The sequence below is a fragment of the Oncorhynchus tshawytscha genome, linkage group LG33 (genome assembly GCF_018296145.1).
Source record: "Oncorhynchus tshawytscha isolate Ot180627B linkage group LG33, Otsh_v2.0, whole genome shotgun sequence".
In the NCBI taxonomy this organism is placed as follows: Eukaryota; Metazoa; Chordata; class Actinopteri; order Salmoniformes; family Salmonidae; genus Oncorhynchus; species Oncorhynchus tshawytscha.
Genome location: NC_056461.1, coordinates 597,958 through 618,639, shown reverse-complemented (window position 1 = coordinate 618,639; position 20,682 = coordinate 597,958). Strand labels below are relative to the sequence as shown.

Sequence of the window (20,682 nt, the reverse complement as noted above, 5' to 3'; positions counted from 1 at the left end):
AAATCTGTAATCCTCCAAGAAGCTAGCCAGAAACTCCAAGAAGCTAGCCTGAAACTAGCCAGAAGCTAATCCAGAAGCTAATCAGAAGCTAGTTCGCTTCTTTACTGGCAAATCGTTAGTATTCAGCTAACCACGGTTTGTGGTCATCAGCTATCCTTTAGCTCGAAAATCTATCGCCAGTTCTGTACGGCGCAGCGCGGCTCGGAACGGAACATACCGGACCAATTTTTCTCTCCATGTCCCTGGATTTCGACTGCTCTCTGGACATTCATACCCGGATCTCACAGCTAGCTAGCTGCTATCCGTGTGACTATCGGCCTTCGTCGATTCCGGAGCAAACATCAATTATTCCGGAGCTAGCCAGCTCCATCAATCACTCCTGAGTTCCATCAATCACTCCTGGGCTGCAGTCACCTATCCGGACCCGTTTTACTGCCTACGCGGAGCCCCACCGGGCCTTCACAACTGGACTGCCGCCGTTATCTACCCGAAGGAGATCCGGCTGGCTCCTCCGTCGCGACGTTACCTGAACGCCCATCTGCGGCCTGCTAACCGTTAGCTGTCTTACCGGCTGCTATCTGAATAGACAATCGGACAATTTTTTTTATTTTTTATTATTATGTTTTCTTCTTGGGCCTCTATAACTATATCTATTGTTTTTATTTTTGTTGTTGTTGTGTGATTTGGATTAATCCCCTCTACCACACGGAACCCCACTAATCTACTGACGGAACGCAAGAGGTGGCTAACAACAGACCTCCATCCTATGCTAGCTTGATACCGATGGCCTGGCTAGCTGTCTAAATCGCAGTGACCCCCAACCAACCTCTCCACTCACTGGACCCTTTTGATCACTCGACTAAGCATGCCTCTCCTTAATGTCAATATGTCTTGTCCATTGCTGTTCTGGTTAGTGTTTATTGGCTTATTTCACTGTAGAGCCTCTAGTCCTGCTCACTATACCTTATCCAACCTATTAGTTCCACCACCCACACATGCAATGACATCTCCTGGTTTCAATGATGTTTCTAGAGACAATATCTCTCTCTTCATCACTCAATACCTAGGTTTACCCCCACTGTATTCACATACTACCATACCTTTGTCTGTACATTATACCTTGATGCTATTTTACCGCCCCCAGAAACCTCCTTTTACTCTATGTTCCAGACGTTCTAGATGACCATTTCTCATAGCTTTTAGCCGTACCCTTATTCTACTCCTCCTATGTTCCTCTGGCGATGTAGAGGTGAATCCAGGCCCTGCAGTGCCTAGCTCCACTCCTATTCCCCAGGCGCTCTCTTTTGACGACTTCTGTAACCATAATAGCCTTGGTTTCATGCATGTTAACATTAGAAGCCTCCTCTCTAAGTTTGTTCTATTCACTGCTTTAGCACACTCTGCCAACCCGGATGTTCTAGCTGTGTCTGAATCCTGGCTTAGGAAGACCACCAAAAATTCAGAAATTTTAATTCCAAACTACAACATTTTCAGACAAGATAGAACTGCCAAAGGGGGCGGTGTTGCAATCTACTGCAAAGATAGCCTGCAGAGTTCTGTCCTACTATCCAGGTCTGTACCCAAACAATTTGAACTTCTACTTTTAAAAATCCACCTCTCTAAAAACAAGTCTCTCACCGTTGCCGCCTGCTACAGACCACCCTCTGCCCCCAGCTGTGCTCTGGACACCATATGTGAACTGATTGCCCCCCATCTATCTTCAGAGTTCGTGCTGCTAGGCGACCTAAACTGGAACATGCTTAACACCCCAGCCATCCTACAATCTAAACTTGATGCCCTCAATCTCACACAAATTATCAATGAACCTACCAGGTACCTTCCCAAAGCCTTAAACACGGGCACCCTCATAGATATCATCCTAACCAACTTCCCCTCTAAATACACCTCTGCTGTCTTCAACCAAGATCTCAGCGATCACTGCCTTATTGCCTGCATCTGTAATGGGTCAGCGGTCAAACGACCTCCACTCATCCCTGTAAAACACTCACTGAAACACTTCTGCGAGCAGGCCTTTCTAATCGACCTGGCCGGGGTATCCTGGAAGGATATTGATCTCATCCCGTCAGTAGAGGATGCCTGGATATTTTTTTTAAATGCCTTCCTAACCATCTTAAATAAACATGCCCCATTCAAGAAATTTAGAACCAGGAACAGATATAGCCCTTGGTTCTCCCCAGACCTGACTGCCCTTAACCAACACAAAAACATCCTATGGCGTTCTGCATTAGCATCGAACAGCCCCGTGATATGCAGCTGTTCAGGGAAGCTAGAAACCATTATACACAGGCAGTTAGAAAAGCCAAGGCTAGCTTTTTCAAGCAGAAATTTGCTTCCTGCAACACTAACTCAAAAAGTTCTGGGACACTGTAAAGTCCATGGAGAATAAGAACACCTCCTCCCAGCTGCCCACTGCACTGAAGATAGGAAACACTGTCACCACTGATAAATCCACCATAATTGAGAATTTCAATAAGCATTTTTCTACGGCTGGCCATGCTTTCCACCTGGCTACTCCTACCCCGGTCAACAGCACTCCACCCCCAACAGCAACTCGCCCAAGCCTTCCCCATTTTTCCTTCTCCCAAATCCATTCAGCTGATGTTCTGAAAGAGCTGCAAAATCTGGACCCCTACAAATCAGCCGGGCTAGACAATCTGGACCCTTTCTTTCTAAAATTATCTGCCGAAATTGTTGCCACCCCTATTACTAGCCTGTTCAACCTCTCTTTCGTGTCGTCTGAGATTCCCAAAGATTGGAAAGCAGCTGCGGTCATCCCCCTCTTCAAAGGGGGACACTCTTGACCCAAACTGCTACAGACCTATATCTATCCTACCGTGCCTTTCTAAGGTCTTCGAAAGCCAAGTCAACAAACAGATTACCGACCATTTCGAATCTCACCATACCTTCTCTGCTATGCAATCTGGTTTCAGAGCTGGTCATGGGTGCACCTCAGCCACGCTCAAGGTCCTAAACGATATCTTAACCGCCATCGATAAGAAACATTACTGTGCAGCCGTATTCATTGATCTGGCCAAGGCTTTCGACTCTGTCAATCACCACATCCTCATCGGCAGACTCGACAGCCTTGGTTTCTCAAATGATTGCCTCGCCTGGTTCACCAACTACTTCTCTGATAGAGTTCAGTGTGTCAAATCGGAGGGTCTGCTGTCCGGACCTCTGGCAGTCTCTATGGGGGTGCCACAGGGTTCAATTCTTGGACCGACTCTCTTCTCTGTATACCTCAATGAGGTCGCTCTTGCTGCTGGTGAGTCTCTGATCCACCTCTACGCAGACGACACCATTCTGTATACTTCCGGCCCTTCTTTGGACACTGTGTTAACAACCCTCCAGGCAAGCTTCAATGCCATACAACTCTCCTTCCGTGGCCTCCAATTGCTCTTAAATACAAGTAAAACTAAATGCATGCTCTTCAACCGATCGCTACCTGCACCTACCCGCCTGTCCAACATCACTACTCTGGACGGCTCTGACTTAGAATACGTGGACAACAACAAATACTTAGGTGTCTGGTTAGACTCTAAACTCTCCTTCCAGACCCATATCAAACATCTCCAATCCAAAGTTAAATTGGCTTCCTATTTCGCAACAAAGCATCCTTCACTCATGCTGCCAAACATACCCTTGTAAAACTGACCATCCTACCAATCCTCGACTTTGGCGATGTCATTTACAAAATAGCCTCCAATACCCTACTCAACAAATTGGATGCAGTCTATCACAGTGCAATCCGTTTTGTCACCAAAGCCCCATATACTACCCACCATTGCGACCTGTACACTCTCGTTGGCTGGCCCTCGCTTCATACTCGTCGCCAAACCCACTGGCTCCATGTCATCTACAAGACCCTGCTAGGTAAAGTCCCCCCTTATCTCAGCTCGCTGGTCACCATAGCATCTCCCACCTGTAGCACACGTTCCAGCAGGTATATCTCTCTAGTCACCCCCAAAACCAATTCTTTCTTTGGCCGCCTCTCCTTCCAGTTCTCTGCTGCCAATGACTGGAACGAACTACAAAAATCTCTGAAACTGGAAACACTTATCTCCCTCACTAGCTTTAAGCACCAACTGTCAGAGCAGCTCACAGATTACTGCACCTGTACATAGCCCACCTATAATTTAGCCCAAACAACTACAGTGCCTTGCGAAAGTATTCGGCCCCCTTGAACTTTGCGACCTTTTGCCACATTTCAGGCTTCAAACATAAAGATATAAAACTGTATTTTTTTGTGAAGAATCAACAACCAGTGGGACACAATCATGAAGTGGAACGACATTTATTGGATATTTCAAACTTTTTTAACAAATCAAAAACTAAAATTGGGCGTGCAAAATTATTCAGCCCCTTTACTTTCAGTGCAGCAAACTCTCTCCAGAAGTTCAGTGAGGATCTCTGAATGATCCAATGTTGACCTAAATGACTAATGATGATAAATACAATCCACCTGTGTGTAATCAAGTCTCCATATAAATGCACCTGCACTGTGATAGTCTCAGAGGTCCGTTAAAAGCGCAGAGAGCATCATGAAGAACAAGGAAAACACCAGGCAGGTCCGAGATACTGTTGTGAAGAAGTCTAAAGCCGGATTTGGATACAAAAATATTTCCCAAGCTTTAAACATCCCAAGGAGCACTGTGCAAGCGATAATATTGAAATGGAAGGAGTATCAGACCACTGCAAATCTACCAAGACCTGGCCGTCCCTCTAAACTTTCAGCTCATACAAGGAGAAGACTGATCAGAGATGCAGCCAAGAGGCCCATGATCACTCTGGATGAACTGCAGAGATCTACAGCTGAGGTGGGAGACTCTGTCCATAGGACAACAATCAGTCGTATATTGCACAAATCTGGCCTTTATGGAAGAGTGGCAAGAAGAAAGCCATTTCTTAAAGATATCCATAAAAAGTGTTGTTTAAAGTTTGCCACAGGCCACCTGGGAGACACACCAAACATGTGGAAGAAGGTGCTCTGGTCAGATGAAACCAAAATTGAACTTTTTGGCAACAATGCAAAATGTTATGTTTGGCGTAAAAGCAACACAGCTCATCACCCTGACCACACCATCCCCACTGTCAAACATGGTGGTGGCAGCATCATGGTTTGGGCCTGCTTTTCTTCAGCAGGGACAGGGAAGATGGTTAAAATTGATGGGAAGATGGATGGAGCCAAATACAGGACCATTCTGGAAGAAAACCTGATGGAGTCTGCAAAAGACCTGAGACTGGGACGGAGATTTGTCTTCCAACAAGACAATGATCCAAAACATAAAGCAAAATCTACAATGGAATGGTTAAAAAATAAACATATCCAGGTGTTAGAATGGCCAAGTCAAAGTCCAGAACTGAATCCAATCGAGAATCTGTGGAAAGAACTGAAAACTGCTGTTCACAAATGCTCTCCATCTAACCTCACTGAGCTCGAGCTGTTTTGCAAGGAGGAATGGGAAAGAATTTCAGTCTCTCGATGTGCAAAACTGATAGAGACATACCCCAAGCGACTTACAGCTGTAATCGCAGCAAAAGGTGGCGCTACAAAGTATTAACTTAAGGGGGCTGAATAATTTTGCACGCCCAATTTTTCAGTTTTTGATTTGTTCAAAAAGTTTGAAATATCCAATAAATGTCGTTCCACTTCATGATTGTGTCCCCCTGGTTGTTGATTCTTCACAAAAAAATACAGTTTTATATCTTTATGTTTGAAGCCTGAAATGTGGCAAAAGGTCGCAAAGTTCAAGGGGGCCGAATACTTTCGCAAGGCACTGTATTTTGCTCCTTTGCACCCCATTATTTTTATTTCTACTTTGCACATTCTTCCATTGCAAAACTACCATTCCAGTGTTTTACTTGCTATATTGTATTTACTTTGCCACCATGGCCTTTTTTGCCTTTACCTCCCTTCTCACCTCATTTGCTCACATTGTATATAGACTTGTTTATACTGTATTATTGACTGTATGTTTGTTTTACTCCATGTGTAACTCTGTGTCGTTGTATCTGTCGAACTGCTCTGCTTTGCTTTATCTTGGCCAGGTCACAATTGTAAATGAGAACTTGTTCTCAACTTGCCTACCTGGTTAAATAAAGGTAAAATAAATAAATAAAAAGTTTACAGTGCCTTCGAAAAGTACTCAGACCCCTTGACTTTTTCCACATTTGTTATGTTACAGCCTTATTCTAAAATTGATTAAATACGAAAAAAACTCAGCTAATCTACAAACAATATCCTAAAATGACAAAGCAAGAACAGGTTTTTAGAAATTTTCACAAAATGTATAAACATTTTTACATATAAATATTTACATAAGTTCTCGGACCCTTTTCTATGAGACTCAAAATTGAGTTCAGGTGCATCCTGTTTCCATTGATCCTTGATGTTTCTACAACTTGATTGGAGTCCACCTGTGGTAAATTCAGCAAAACCCAAGCCATGAGGTTGAAGGAAATTCCCATAGAGCTCTAAGACAGGATTGTGTCGAGGCACAAATCTGGGGAAGGTTACCAAAACAAATCTGCAGCATTGAAGGTCCCCAAGAACACAGCGGCCTCCATCATTCTTAAAATGGAAGAAGTATGGAACCACCAAGACTCTTCCTAGAGCTGGCCGCCCGGCCAGACTGAGCAATCATGGGAGAAGGGCCTTGGTCAGGGAGGTGACCAAGAACCCGAAGGTCACTCTGACAGAGCTCGAGAGTTCCTCTGTGGAGATGGGAGAGCCTTCCAGAAGGACAACTATCACTGGAGCACTCCACAAATCAGGCCGTTATTGTAGAGTGGCCAGACGGAAGCCACTCCTCTGTAAAAGGTACATGACAGCCCGCATGGAGTTTGCCAAAAGGCACCTAAAGACTCTCAGACCATGAGAAACCAGATTCTCTGGTCTGATGAAACCAAGATTGAACTCTTTGGCCTGAATGCCAAGCATCATGTTTGGAGGAAACCTGGCACCATCCCTATGGTGAAGCATGGTGGTGGCAGTATCATTCTGTGAAAATGTTTTTCAGCGGCAGGAACTGGGAGACTAGTCAGGATCTAGGGAATGATGAGCGGAGCCAAAATTGCTTCAGCAAAGTACTGAGTAAAGGGTCTGAATACTTATGTAAATGTGATAGTTTTTTTTATTTTATACATTTGCTTAGTCATTATGAGGAAGTGTGTAGTTTGATGAGGGAAAAAAAACAATATAATCAATTTTAGAAGGTTGTAATGTAACAAAATGTGTAAATAGTCGAGGGGTCTGAATACTTTCCGAATGCATTGTATAAAGTTAAATATTGTTGGTTGGATTGGGAATTTTGGGGGTGGTTGCCTTTGGCTACAGCCCTGTGTGTGTGCCTTGACGGTAGGAAGTGAGTTATCATATCAAATCGCAATTGCAACCATTATAAAGTACAGTTCATCAGAACAGTCTATAAATTATTCACATGATAAAACAATCTTGGAAAAGTAAAGCAAAAATGGCAACATGTTCTCCACATATAATATGCACCAAACTCGTAACTCCCAATAATTTTTTGTTGTTGTAAAACAGCAATTGTTTAGTGAATATCTAACCCAGAATGCGGTCGTTATGAACTTTTGTGATGCTGTGTCCATCAATGTTGAAATAACTTTCTCTCTTCCTGAAAAATGGCCTTTTTGGAGATATTTCCATCAGAGAGCGACGATATACACTGAACAAACATAAACGCAAATGTAAAGTGTTGATCCCATGTTTCATGAGCTGAAATAAAAGATCCCAGAAATGTTCCATATAAAAGAAAAGCTTACAGAGATACCGTGATGAGATCCTGAGGCCCATTGTCGTGCCATTCATCCGCCACCATCACCTCATGTTTCAGCATTAAATCTAGAATTGGCTTCCTATTTCGCAACAAAGCATCCTTCACTCATGCTGCCAAACATACCCTCGTAAAACGGACTATCCTGCCGATCCTTGACTTCGGTGATGTCCTTCACAAAATAGCCTCCAACACTCTACTCAGCAAATTGGATGTAGTCTATCACAGTGCCATCCGTTTTGTCACCAAAGCCCCATATACTACCCACCACTGTGACCTGTATGCTCTTGTTGGCTGGCCCTCACTTCATATTCGTCTCCAAACCAACTGGCTCCAGGTGATCTATAAGTCTTTGCTAGGTAAAGCCCCGCCTTATCTCAGCTCACTGGTAACCATAGCAACACCCACCCGTAGCACGCGCTCCAGCAGGTATGTTTCACTGGTCAAAAGACAATTCCTCATTTGGACGCCTTTCCTTCCAGTTCTCTGCTGCCACTGACTGGAACGAATTGCAAAAATCACTGAAGCCGGAGTGTTACGGATACAAGTATCCTGTGTGTGTATCCTGTGTGTGTGTGTTTCTTTTCTCCCCTCACAGGTGAAAATCATCACTCCCCAATCAGCCACTAATCATCAATCAGAAGACACACCTCCTCCTGTTTCCTACCCAATCACAGTTCCTTTCCCTTTGTTTAAAAACCCTGTCAGTTGTTTGCTGTTGAAATCAATCTCTCTGTAAATGCCATGTCTGTAGGTCTCGCTGGTTCACTCTCTCTTTGTGTATTGACCTCTCTTTTATTTGAGCACCTCCATATCACTTTGTCATCACCTGTGACTATTGTTTTTGGTTATGGTGTTTGCTGGTGGGAAAAGGGGGAACCAAGACAAGTCGCCCATGGGCATACACTACCCGTAGGTAAACTTTGTTAAATACACTAGTTAGAACTGGGCGGACCACCCACTGTATTTTTGGTTAGTTAGTTAGTTAGCTGTTGTTAAAGTAGGCTAGTCTAGCTTAGGGGTGTTTTTGAATACTTATTGTTTCTTTCCTTGGGTCCAGCTCAGCCCCTTTTCCTGCTCCCCCCATTACCGTGTGTTTATTAATAAACCCTGAGTTTGACGGTAGATTTCAGTTGTCCTGGTTCGTTCACAATTTTACTTTGTCACAATTATAATTTGCATGAGTTATGTTACGGGTCTCATTACCATCCCCCCTAGACTGTCGGGCTAAAAGGGATTCGTAACACGAAGACTTAGCTCTCCCTCACTAACTTTAAGCATCAGCTGTCAGAGCAGCTTACCGATCATTGCACCTGTACATAGCCCATCTGTAAATAACCCACCCAACTACCTCATCCCCATTTGTAAATAGCCCACCCAACTACCTCATCCCCATACTGTTTTTTTTTTTTTGCTCCTTTGCACCCCAGTATCTCTACTTGTGCAGAAGATGAATGTACATCTATCACTCCAGTGTTTAATTGCTAAATTGTAATTATTTCGCCACTATGGCCTATATATTGCCTTACCTCCTGAATCTTACTACATTTTCACACACTGTATGTAGACGTTTCTATTGTGTTATTGACTGTAATGTTTGTTTATCCCATGTGTAACCCTGTGTTTGTGGCACTGCTTTGCTCTATCTTGGCCAGGTCGCAGTTGTAAATGAGAACTTGTTCTCAACTGGCCTACCTGGTTAAATAAAGGCGAAATAAAAATAAATAACGCAAGGCCCGAATGTCGCAAGGATCTGTACACAATTCCTGGAAGCTAAAAATGTCCCAATTCTTCCACTTTCTGCATACTCAACAGACATGTCACCCATTGAGCATGTTTGGGATGCTCTGGATCGACGTGTACGACAGCGTGTTCCAGTTCCCCCCCAATATCCAGCAACATCGCACAGCAATAAGATAACATTCCACAGTCCACAATCAACAGCCTGATCAAATCTGTGTGAAGGAAATGTATTGCGCTGCATGAGGCAAATGGTGGTCACACCAGATACTGAATGTTTTTTGATCCATGCCCATACCAACAGATGCATATCTGTATTCCCAGTCATGTGAAATACATAGATTAGGGCCTAATACATTTATTTCAATTGACTGATGAACTGTAACTGTAATCTTTGAAATTGTTGCATTTATATTTTTGTTCAGTATATCTTAATTCATTGGTAAGATTGAGAAGGAAGTATGAGTGTAAGACCATAGTGTATAGCTGACAAGGTCAAAATACCTTGTGTCAATTTTGGGATGACCAAAGACGCTTGGGGAGACTCGCCAACAGAATTCCAGGCCTTCAATTCAATGAGGCCTCTTCTCTTGTCAGACCAGGGAATCTGGTAAAGGGGGATAATTTTCCTCTCTTGTGACCTAGAATCCAGGTCAGAGTCATTGACCGCCACCGTCTCCCAGTTTCCATCTTGGATCTTGATGCTGTAGCCCTGTATCCTTCCATTGGACTCCACTGGATCCTGTAGCAGGGAAAAGAAGAAGGCAACAACCAATCACCTGTTATTATTCAAGCCTTAGATGGAGCTGATAATAAATCTGTAGTATAGAGTACCACAGTGTGAGTCATACAGTAATACCCATAAAACTTAGCGGTCACACACGGAAATGGTTCCAATAATTTTTTTCACCATACACTTTCAAATGTGGGATTTTATAACCTTTTCAAATAAGGTATTTCATATAGGGTTACCCTAGCGTGACGTATTGAGAACCATGTAAATCTCTCTCAGACATGGTGACTTTAATGAATATATTCAATTTTTGATTAGATTTCTTTCAATACATTGTTGAACATAATATACTTAATGGGCATATCAAAGTTCCAGAGTGGGATCTCTGCTAGTTTTACAAATATTATTCAATATTCATGTTTATTTTTTATATTCATAAATTAAATGTACAAAAAAAAGTTGAAACCAAAATACTACTCATATTACAGAACAAGCGACAAAGCTTCATATGACACCAATGTTTGCTTTGCAGCACCTACAGATGAAACACAATGGAGTCTTAAAAGAGTGCTGTGTAAGGCCAAAATGTCATATTTTATGCCAATTTGTAGATACAAAATGATACAAAAATATAAAACGCAACATGTAAAGTGTTGGTCCCATGTTCATTGAGCTGAAAAAAAAGTGCATTTCTCTCAAATTTTGTGCACAAAAGCAAGTGAGCATATCTCCTTTATCAAGACAATCTATCCACCTGACAAGTGTGGCATATCAATAAGCTGATTAAACAGCATGATTATTACACGGGTGCACCTTGTGCTGGGGACAATACAAGGCCAATCTAAAATGTGCAATTGTATCACAACACAATGCCACAGATGTCTCAAGCTGAGAGAGAATGCAATTGGCATGCTGACTGCAGGAATGTCTACAAGAGCAGTTGCAAGATAATTGAGCCGCCTCCAACGTCGTTTTAGAGAAAGACTTACAACTGCAGACCACGTGTATGGCGCTGTGTGGGCAAGCGGTTTGCTGATGTCAACGTTGTGAACAGAGAGCCACCCCATGGTGGCGGTGGGGTTATGGTATGGGCAGGCATAAGCTACGGACAACGAACACAATTGCATTGAATTGATAGCAATTTGAATGCAAAGAGATACCGTGATGAGATACTGAGGCCCATTGTCATGCCATTCATCCGCCGCCATCATCTCATGTTTCAGCATGATAATGCAAGTCCCCATGTCCCAAGGATCTGTACATGAATCCTGGTAGCTGAAAATGTCCCATTTCTTCCATGGCCTGCATACTCACCAGACGTGTACAACAGCATGTTCCAGTTCCAACCAATCTCCAGAAACTTTGCATAGCCTTTGAAGAGGAGTGGGACAACATTCCACAATCAACAGCCTGATCAACTCTATACGAAGGAGAAGTGCCACGCTGCATGAGGCAAATGGTGGTCATACCAAATGCTGACTGGTTTTCTGATCCATAAAGTTACTTTTGTTTTTAATGGTATCTGTGACCAACAGATACATGTCTTTATTTCCAGTCATGTGAAATCCATATATTAGTGCTTTTTTGTTCAGTATACGTCAACAATCCTTCCTCCAAAAGGACACTTCTTCAATGGATTACATTTTGTGAAAACCAGTCCTTTAATGTCTGGGTTTTGGATTACATTTTGTGAAAACCAGTTCTGGGTTTTGTGAGGAATCACTCATTTGTAACTCCCCCACCAAAAATCACAATATGCTGTTTACATTGTGTCATTTGTGCTGGTCCAATTTTTATAATGGAAAAGCAGAAACATCTGTGCGCTCTCACAATGTAATTATGGTTTCTTTTCAATGTCCCAGTTTTGTGGCATTGATTTAATACATAATTTAATCTTTACTTCAAGTCAGGTGTTATGTATAAAAGGCATATGACAGAGCTGCTGTAACCGAGTCAGGTTTGTAGGCCTCCTTGCCCGCACATGCCTTTTCAGTTCTGCCCACAAATTGTCTATAGGATTGAGGTCAGGGCTTTGTGATGGACACTCCAATACCTTGACTTTGTTGTCCTTAAGCCATTTTGCCACAACTTTGGAAGTATGCTTGGGGCCATTGTCCATTTGGACCCATCTGCGTCCAAGGTGTAACTTCCTGACGTCTTGAGATGTTGCTTCAATATATCCACATAATTTTCCTGCCTCATGATGCCAATTATTTTGTGAAGTGTACCAGTCCCTCCTGCAGCAAAGCACCCCAACAACATGATGCTGCCACCCCCGTTCTTCATGGTTGGGATGGTGTTGTCCCCATGTGCAATTGCAAACCATAGTCTGGCTTTTCTAAGGCAGTTTTGGAGCAGTGGCTTCTTCTTTGCTGAGCGGCCTTTCAGGTTATGTCGATATATTCCTTGTTTTACTGTGATATAGAATGGGTGGCCAATACAGATTGTACCTGTGAAGATGCTGGAGAAACAAGGTCTTTTGCTGTTGTTCTGGGATTGATTTGCACTTTTCGCACCAAAGTATGTTCACCTCTAGGAGACAGAACACGTCTCCTTCCTGAGCGGAATGACGGCTGCGTGGTCCCATGGAGTTTATACTTGCATACTCTTGTTTGTACAGATGAACATGGTACCTTCAGGCATTTGGAAATTGCTCTCAAGGATGAACCAGACATGTGGTCTACAATTTTTTTCAGAGGTCTTGGCTGATTTCTTTTGATTTTCTCATGATGTCAAGCAAATAGGCACTGAGTTTGAAGGTAGGCCTTGAAATACATCCACAGGTACAACTCCAATTGACTCAAATGATGTCAATTAGCAGAAGCTTCTAAAACCATGACATCATTTTCTGGAATTTTCCATGCTGTTTAAAGGCACAGTCAACTTAGTGTATGTAAACTTCTGACCCACTAGAATTGTGATACAGTGAATTACAAGTGAAATAATTGGTCTGTAAACAATTGTTGGAAAAATGACTTGTGTCATGCACAAAGTAGATGTCCTAACTGACTTGCCAAAACTATAATTTGTTAACAAGAAATTTGTGGAGTGGTTGAAAAACAAGTTTTAAAAGACTCCAACCGAAACGTATGTAAACTTCCGACTTCAACTGTATGTCTATTAATGTTCTGTATTATGTCATGTTTCATGTGGACCCCAGGAAGAGCAGCTACTAATGGGGATCCTAAAAAAAATACCAAATACCAAAATATAAATACATGTTACTGTGGAAACAATATCAACTACTGCTAGTTTAAAATCAGCTCAGCTGTCCTACAACACAATTGTAAAACTGGCTAGTTTTGTCTCGTCTGTCCTTATGTCCGCTGTTTATCTTTCCCGGGAGACAAAATCCCAGAACTAATACGCCTACAGGCGTGGGCTACATGTAGACATTGCACAAACGTCGCTCACCTTGAGAGTAAATACATCACCTAAAAAATATAAAATATTGGACATGTTCATGTTACAAATAGAAAACATTTTCTGCTGTAAATATATTGTGCTTATAAAGCCTACACTTTACCTAACTAATCAAAATCAGTTGTATCTGGAGTACAACTTCAGCTGTCTGACCAGAATGGCATTTCTGTGGTATTACTTGCCCAAATCTAAGGATGTGGCTGTCTAACTCTCTGGATGAGGTTATGTCTTCTACTCTCCAGTGGGGGAGTCCCTTCCATCTATATAATGCATTACAGGTTAAGGACATGTGCAGTCAGGTGGCAGCAAATGTGGAGTGCATGACACTCCATCCTGGGTATGACAGTACGCCTCATGTGTCCAGCTAAAGTTCAATAACTACAGATGTGAGATCAGTGTTTTGATAACTTCCAAGTGTAACAGTTCCACAGAATAAACCATCCTTCACATAACTGTTTAAATTATTTTCTGGCAATATAACAATGTGCGAATATTACACTCGTCTTTCATCCAATTGTCATTCATCGCCAATACAGATATTAGTCTGGTGGGGCAGGGGCTACCTTGCCAAACATGTCAGTCGTCAAACCTTCCCTATATGGTGTACAGGACACCATGTAGCCTAAGAAAGGAGTTCCCTGATATGTTTGAAGAATACACAGGTCCATTGATAGTACCATTCGATTCAACAAATATCAAAAGACAATTTTAAAAAAGTTACATTTTATTGCTGAGGGCAAGTTGTCTCCATTTCAGACATCAGCATCAAGCCCACCGGATTCCATCACATCATCTTGCAAGTCTTGCTCCATACAGGTATCTTTGAACACATACAGTCACTGTTCTATTTCTAATGGTAGTTAGAATAGGTGATATCTGACATAAACAGATACTATGTTGAAGTTACGAGGCCAGCCTAAACATACCAAATTCTGTTCTCCCCATTGACAACCGTTGGTGAGAAGGCAAGAAATTAGGTCTTTGCCAGAGCCCCATTGATGGGGAAAGCAGCGTAGATCAGCGCCTGGCCCCTCAAAGATACTGGTCACACACACACGATTATGATAAGCCTGGTGGAACCAACCTGAACGCTGAGTTTACAGTTCTATTTCACATCTAAAAAGTAGGAAATAAGCAACAAATGTCATTTTACATAAATTATGTTTCACAGTTGGGTCATCAAAATAATGGAGTGGTTTACCTTCTGTATTTGTACAAATGAGGAGCCCGTGAAAGCGGTTGCCGCTGACAGGTGAAGGTTGCTGGCCGAATACTTGCCAACATGTGGAGGACTGTTCCATTCATAGGAACGCACACAGTGAGAGCTTGTAAGTCAGTATTTCACGGTGCGGTCTACACCCAAATGATGGTGAAAAAAAAAAACTATTGCAACCATTTCTGTGTTTGACCACTAGGTTTTATGGGTATTATGAAGACATCACTGTGGCACTCTATTTTCAGTATGGCCTTCATTACCTTACACATCACTTGCACTCTCCGCTCACTTTTGACTTGGCTGGGAATGATGACTCTCCATAGGTCTGGCTTACTTGTAGGCTCTGGGCAAAGAACAGAGCCAAAATCGATATAACTCAGCCATCTGAGATATGACAAACTGAGCAATCCATAGACTAGCTACCATAGACTAGCTATCACAATCACTCATACACTGACTTCACATATGAGTTCTACAGCTTAACATGCTAAATGAAACACAATCGAATGATATATGCTTGTTGTCATGGCTACTCACTGTCCTCTGGGGTCCTGGCGGTAGAGTTAGCGCTCCAGTCACTCCAATAGCCATAGCCCATATGATGAATGCATCGCACCTGCACTACATACTCCATGTCCGGCTTGAGGTACTGAAGACGGAAAGACTCCTTGTAGCTTTCAGTGTCATTTGGGGGTACCTAAAAGAGAGTCAATTAAATGGACATAATGACAAATGGAGTCAAGAGGGCAACAATGTGCCTGATTACAGTGAATTTGCAACAGCAACAATACAAGTAGAATGTTTGATTCACTGTTGATAACACAGAATAAGGATAGGATAGATGGCTTTCAACATTAAAGAGAGATTTCACTACAACATTTGCCAGATGTTTATACACCTTATAACAAGTCCAACGTCAAGCCCATGCCATACACACCCAATGCCATTAGTTGTGCAGATCATACCATATCCCTTCACCAGGAAATGATATGATGCTTATCCTTTCATTTTGGGATTGAGGTGACAACAAATGGCACGGAACATATCAACATTAGTCTAGTTCTGAGGTCTAAAGAACATCATTTTAACATGTATTGTGAGCTATTTACCTCAGTCCAGTCTCCAGAGCCCACAGTGCAGAACCTGATGTTGTATTTCAGCGTTACATAGGTTACATGGATAGGGTGCTTCCAACTCACTAAGAGTGTCCTGGAAAAGTTATTCTCGGAAAGAATATTGACATCTGATGGGGGATTCGTTTTCACTGCAAAACAGGACAAACCATTAAACTATATGGGGGAGGTGATAATCATTGTAAAAACCTCAAGGGCAATCAGAAAATACATTTCACTCCACCTACCCAAATCAGCAGCATAAATATCCAGAATGTCAGATCGAACCTTCCCCAACTTGTTTTCAACTTCTACCCACATAGCAAGTTGCATGAAGCTTGGAAAGGTGCCGAAGTCAATGTATCCACTGCTTCTGTGAGCTTTGCCGCTCTTATTTGAGACACTGAATAAACACAACAATGATCTACATTGTTAATCGATCAGAAATCAGTAATTAACAAATCACATACACTATCTAAGAACCTTGATATTTAGGGGTTCTCAGAACTGAAGCCAGGTTTTCCATTCACCGATTTAAAAAATAATGTTGGTATTCACCATGTATCTAACCTTATGTATGACACTCACATTAGACTGCCAAACAAGGTATAAGTGGTTTTCAGAATCTCGTCTCTTGTCCCAGGCTGCCATGTGCACGTGACGTTGGAGGAAATCTTTCGGCCAGACTGGACAGCCATGCAGGACAGGTTCACAGGCTTCTCAGGGGGATCTGACCAATAAACCAAACAGCTGCCATTATTTAATGTCAGAGAAACATACCAACGGCTATGTACTTACTGCACTGAGCAGGATGGGGTCAAAACTCATTTCAATTCAGGAAGTCAATTGAAATTCACTTCCTCAATTGAAAACTGAATTGAACCCAAACCTGACACTGAGAAAGCTTTAGGGTCATTCAGTGTGAACATGAAAGACCGGAAAATTGTTCGACTCCAGCCACAGACTGTTCTCTCTGCTTCCACATGGCAAGTTGTACCTGAACATGAAATCAAATGTATTTTTAAAGCCCTTTTTTACATCAGCAGATGTCAAAGTGCTGTACAGAATCTGAGCCTAAAACCACAAACAGCAAGCAATGCAGATGTAGAAGCACAGTGGCTAGGAAAAACTCCATTGAAAGGCAGGAACCTAGGAAGAAACCGGGCCAGTACTCTTCTGCCTAAAATTGTCTGGGACAGTTGTGGTAAGCGATAGAATTACCAAATTAATACAACCACTGGCATCAAAACACCTGTTTTAAGCAATGAGGCTGATGCAACAGAACATTTAAAATGTTGATAAACTATTAGGCTATTTCTTCACATTATAAAATCAGCAGCTTAAATGTTCCATTAGCAGGAAAATACAAATATCAAAAGTGACCGGAAATGCAATAATGCATGTAATGCTTTTATTATAAAGGTGTTTTTTATGGTGAAAATTATCTTCCCCAAACTTGAAACTCACGGGCTGCATATGAATGCCACTTATGCTCTACACCCATTGGAAAGCAGATTAATGTGCTTCATGTTAAGAAAATTATTTGGCCACTTTAGTCTAAATAACCCTCATCAAAACATGTAGGCCTATGGGCTACATAAGCCTACAAAAAAAGGTATGCATTGTTTCTGGCCTTATGCTGGGCATCATTCACAAGTGATAGGCTAATTTTGTCACCAATCAGAATATTAATGATTTAATCTCGTATTTACAGAACATACACTAAATAATATACAGTACCAGTCAAAAGTTTGAACACACAGGTTTCTTTATTTTGACTATTTTTTACATTGTAGAATAATAGTGAAGACTTCAAAACTATGAAATAACACACATGGAATCATGTAGTAACCAAAAAAGTGTTAAATAAAAATATATTTGATATTTGTCAAAGTAGCCACCCTTTTCCTTGATGACAGCTTGAAGGTGTTCCCACATATGCTGAGCACTTGTTGGCTGCTTTTCCTTCACTCTGCGGTCCAACTCATCCCAAACCATCTAAATTGGGTTGAGGTTGGGTGACAGTGGAGGCCAGGTAATCTGATGCAGCACACCATCACTCTCCTTCTTGGTTAAATAGCCCTTCCATAGATTGGAGGTGTTTTTTGGGTCATTGGCCTGTTGAAAAACAAATGATAGTCTCACTAAGCCCAAACCAGATGCAGAATGCTGTGGTAGCCATGCTGGTTAAGTGTGACTTGAATTCTAAATAAATCACAGAGAGTGTCACCACAACATCACGTTCACGGTGGGAACCACACACGTGGAGAGCATCCGTTCACCTACTCTGCGTCTCACAAAGACATGTCAGTTGGAACCAACAATCTCAAATCTGGACTCATCAGACAGAAAGGACAGATTTCCACCGATCTAATGTACATTGCTCGTGTTTACTGGTCCAAGCAAGTCTCTTCTTATTATTGGTGTCCTTTAGTAGTAGTTTCTTTGCAGCAATTCGACCATGAAGGCCTGATTTACACACTCTCCTCTGATCAGTTCATGTTAAGATGTGTCTGTTACTTGAACTCTATGAAGCATTTATTTGGGCCGCAATTTCTGAGGCTGATAAATCTAATGAACTTATCCTCTGCAGCAGAGAAAACTCTGGGTCTTCCTTTCCTGTCTGGGTCCTCATTGATGTTTTTTGCAGCTGCACTTGAAGAAACTTTCTAAGTGCTTGAAAATGTTCCCACATTGACTTCCCTTCATGTCTTAAAGTAATGGACTGTTGTTTCTCTTTGCATATTTGAGCTGTTCTAGCCATAATATTGTATTCTACCAAATAGGGCTATCTTCTGTATACCACCCCTACCTTGTCACAACACAACTGATAGGCTCAAACGCATTAAGAAGGAACGAAAGTCCACAAATGAAATTAACAAGGCACACAAGTTAATTGAAATGCATTCCAGGTGACTACCTCATGAAGCTGGTTGAGAGAATGACAAGAGTGTGCAAAGATGTCAAGGCAAAGGGTGGCTACTTTGAAGAATCTCAAATATAAAACATTGTTATTGAACACTTTTTTAGTGACTACATGATTCCATGTGTGTTATTTCATAGTTTTGAAGTCTTCACTATTCAACGATGTAGAAAATAGTAAAAATTAAGAAAAACCCTTGAATGAGTAGGTGTGTCCCAACCTTTGACTGGTACTGTGTGCACACACACACACAAGTATGTGGACACCTGCTCGTCGAACATCTCATTCTAAAATCATGGACATTAATATGGAGTTGGTCCCCCCTTTGCTGCTATAAGAGCTTCCACTCTTCTGTGAAGGCTTTTCACTAAATGTTGGAACATTTCTGCAGGGACTTGCTTCCATTCAGCCACAAGAGCATTAGTGAGGTCGTGCACTGATGATGGGCGATTAGGCCTGCTTGTAGTTGGCCAATCAATTCAGCTGAAATAGTTGAATCCACTCAGTTTAATGTCCACATACTTTTGTAGTGTATGTTTTTTATTATTTTTGTTGCCTAAATCGCTTACATTTTTGAGAAATAGGTACAATTTCTATACGTTCCTATAACTCTCATTCCCTTGGAATGAGCCGATCAAAAACAAAACTCAAATAAATTGTGAGCCAGGGCTACACACTGGCTAAACAAAACTTAGACCCTTGAAAGACAAATCAGCAAGCAAGTTGTCCTTAGTACGGCCATGTCTGATTTCATGGAGAAACTCCCACAATACGAGACTCCAGCAAAAGAGTCAGTCTTTTGCAGGAAAATGAGAGGGTTATGATCGAAGTGCTGAATTGCCAGTTCCAAAGTGAGCGTCTCTTCTTCGATAGTCGAGTTGTTTCTTTGATATGTGTCCAATTTCTATTAAAAGCATTCCACAGGGTGCTCAACAGTGTTATCGTCTTTCTGTAGGAGGGTAACCCAAACGGAACGTAAAAAGGTAGGAAAACAAACCGTCAGGAGTAATGAAAGCAGACAACTCCTTGGCGCGCTCAGTTAGAGGGATCAGCCAATTTCCCTTCAGCAGATAGCAAGTTCTAACATACTTAGCAGCGCCAACACGGTCCATACAATTGTCGACCCTGGCCAAAGGGTACGAGTCCGATGGCATTAGATTTGTGAAAAGCAGAACAAAACCGTAGAGACCCATCCACCTTAGGTACTAATATACAGGGCGAACTCCACGGGCTGTTGCCATGTTTTGTAATGTCGTTCTCAAACATTAACTCTGCCTCACTGCAGACTTTCTCTCTTTTCAGGGTTCACTTGATAGGCATGTTCTTTGATTGGGGCAGAGTCCCCAACGTCAATGTCATGCTCTAGTACAATTGTTTGAATTGGATCATCTGAGAATAAACCCTGATATTCTAAAAGTACTGCAACAATGTTGCCTTTTTCCTCTGGAGACAAGTCTTCTAGAATCTCTGAGTTACTTAACCGTCCAACAGGCACAGGGTGTATTGGGCTTCCCTCATGCTATTGAGGAAGACTATAGTCAAGGGTGACAGCAGTGGCTATAGGAAGAACATCACTACCGGTTTCCACCGACTTCTCTGCCCGATCGTAACGGGTGAAGTATGGTTTCAACATGTTGACATGACAGCCAGGATTTTTTTCCTGTGGCGATGTACTCCAGATAGTAAAAAAAAATTACAAATGGGGTAAAGGCTTGAAA

The 20,682-nt window shown here is 42.0% G+C and overlaps 1 protein-coding gene across 1 annotated transcript in view; it reads right to left on the bottom strand.

Moving 5' to 3' along the window:
* LOC112230733 (interleukin-6 receptor subunit beta) overlaps positions 1 to 20,682 on the bottom strand; it is a 61,157-nt gene that overhangs the window by 20,078 nt on the left and 20,397 nt on the right. Inside the window, exons 4-9 of the mRNA XM_024396984.2 lie at positions 16,630 to 16,771; positions 16,290 to 16,444; positions 16,039 to 16,193; positions 15,467 to 15,626; positions 15,190 to 15,272; positions 10,062 to 10,299 (exon numbers count right to left, since the gene is read on the bottom strand). Of these exons, the coding sequence (XP_024252752.1) occupies positions 10,062 to 10,299; positions 15,190 to 15,272; positions 15,467 to 15,626; positions 16,039 to 16,193; positions 16,290 to 16,444; positions 16,630 to 16,771 (933 nt within the window). The remainder of the gene's footprint in view (positions 1 to 10,061; positions 10,300 to 15,189; positions 15,273 to 15,466; positions 15,627 to 16,038; positions 16,194 to 16,289; positions 16,445 to 16,629; positions 16,772 to 20,682) is intronic.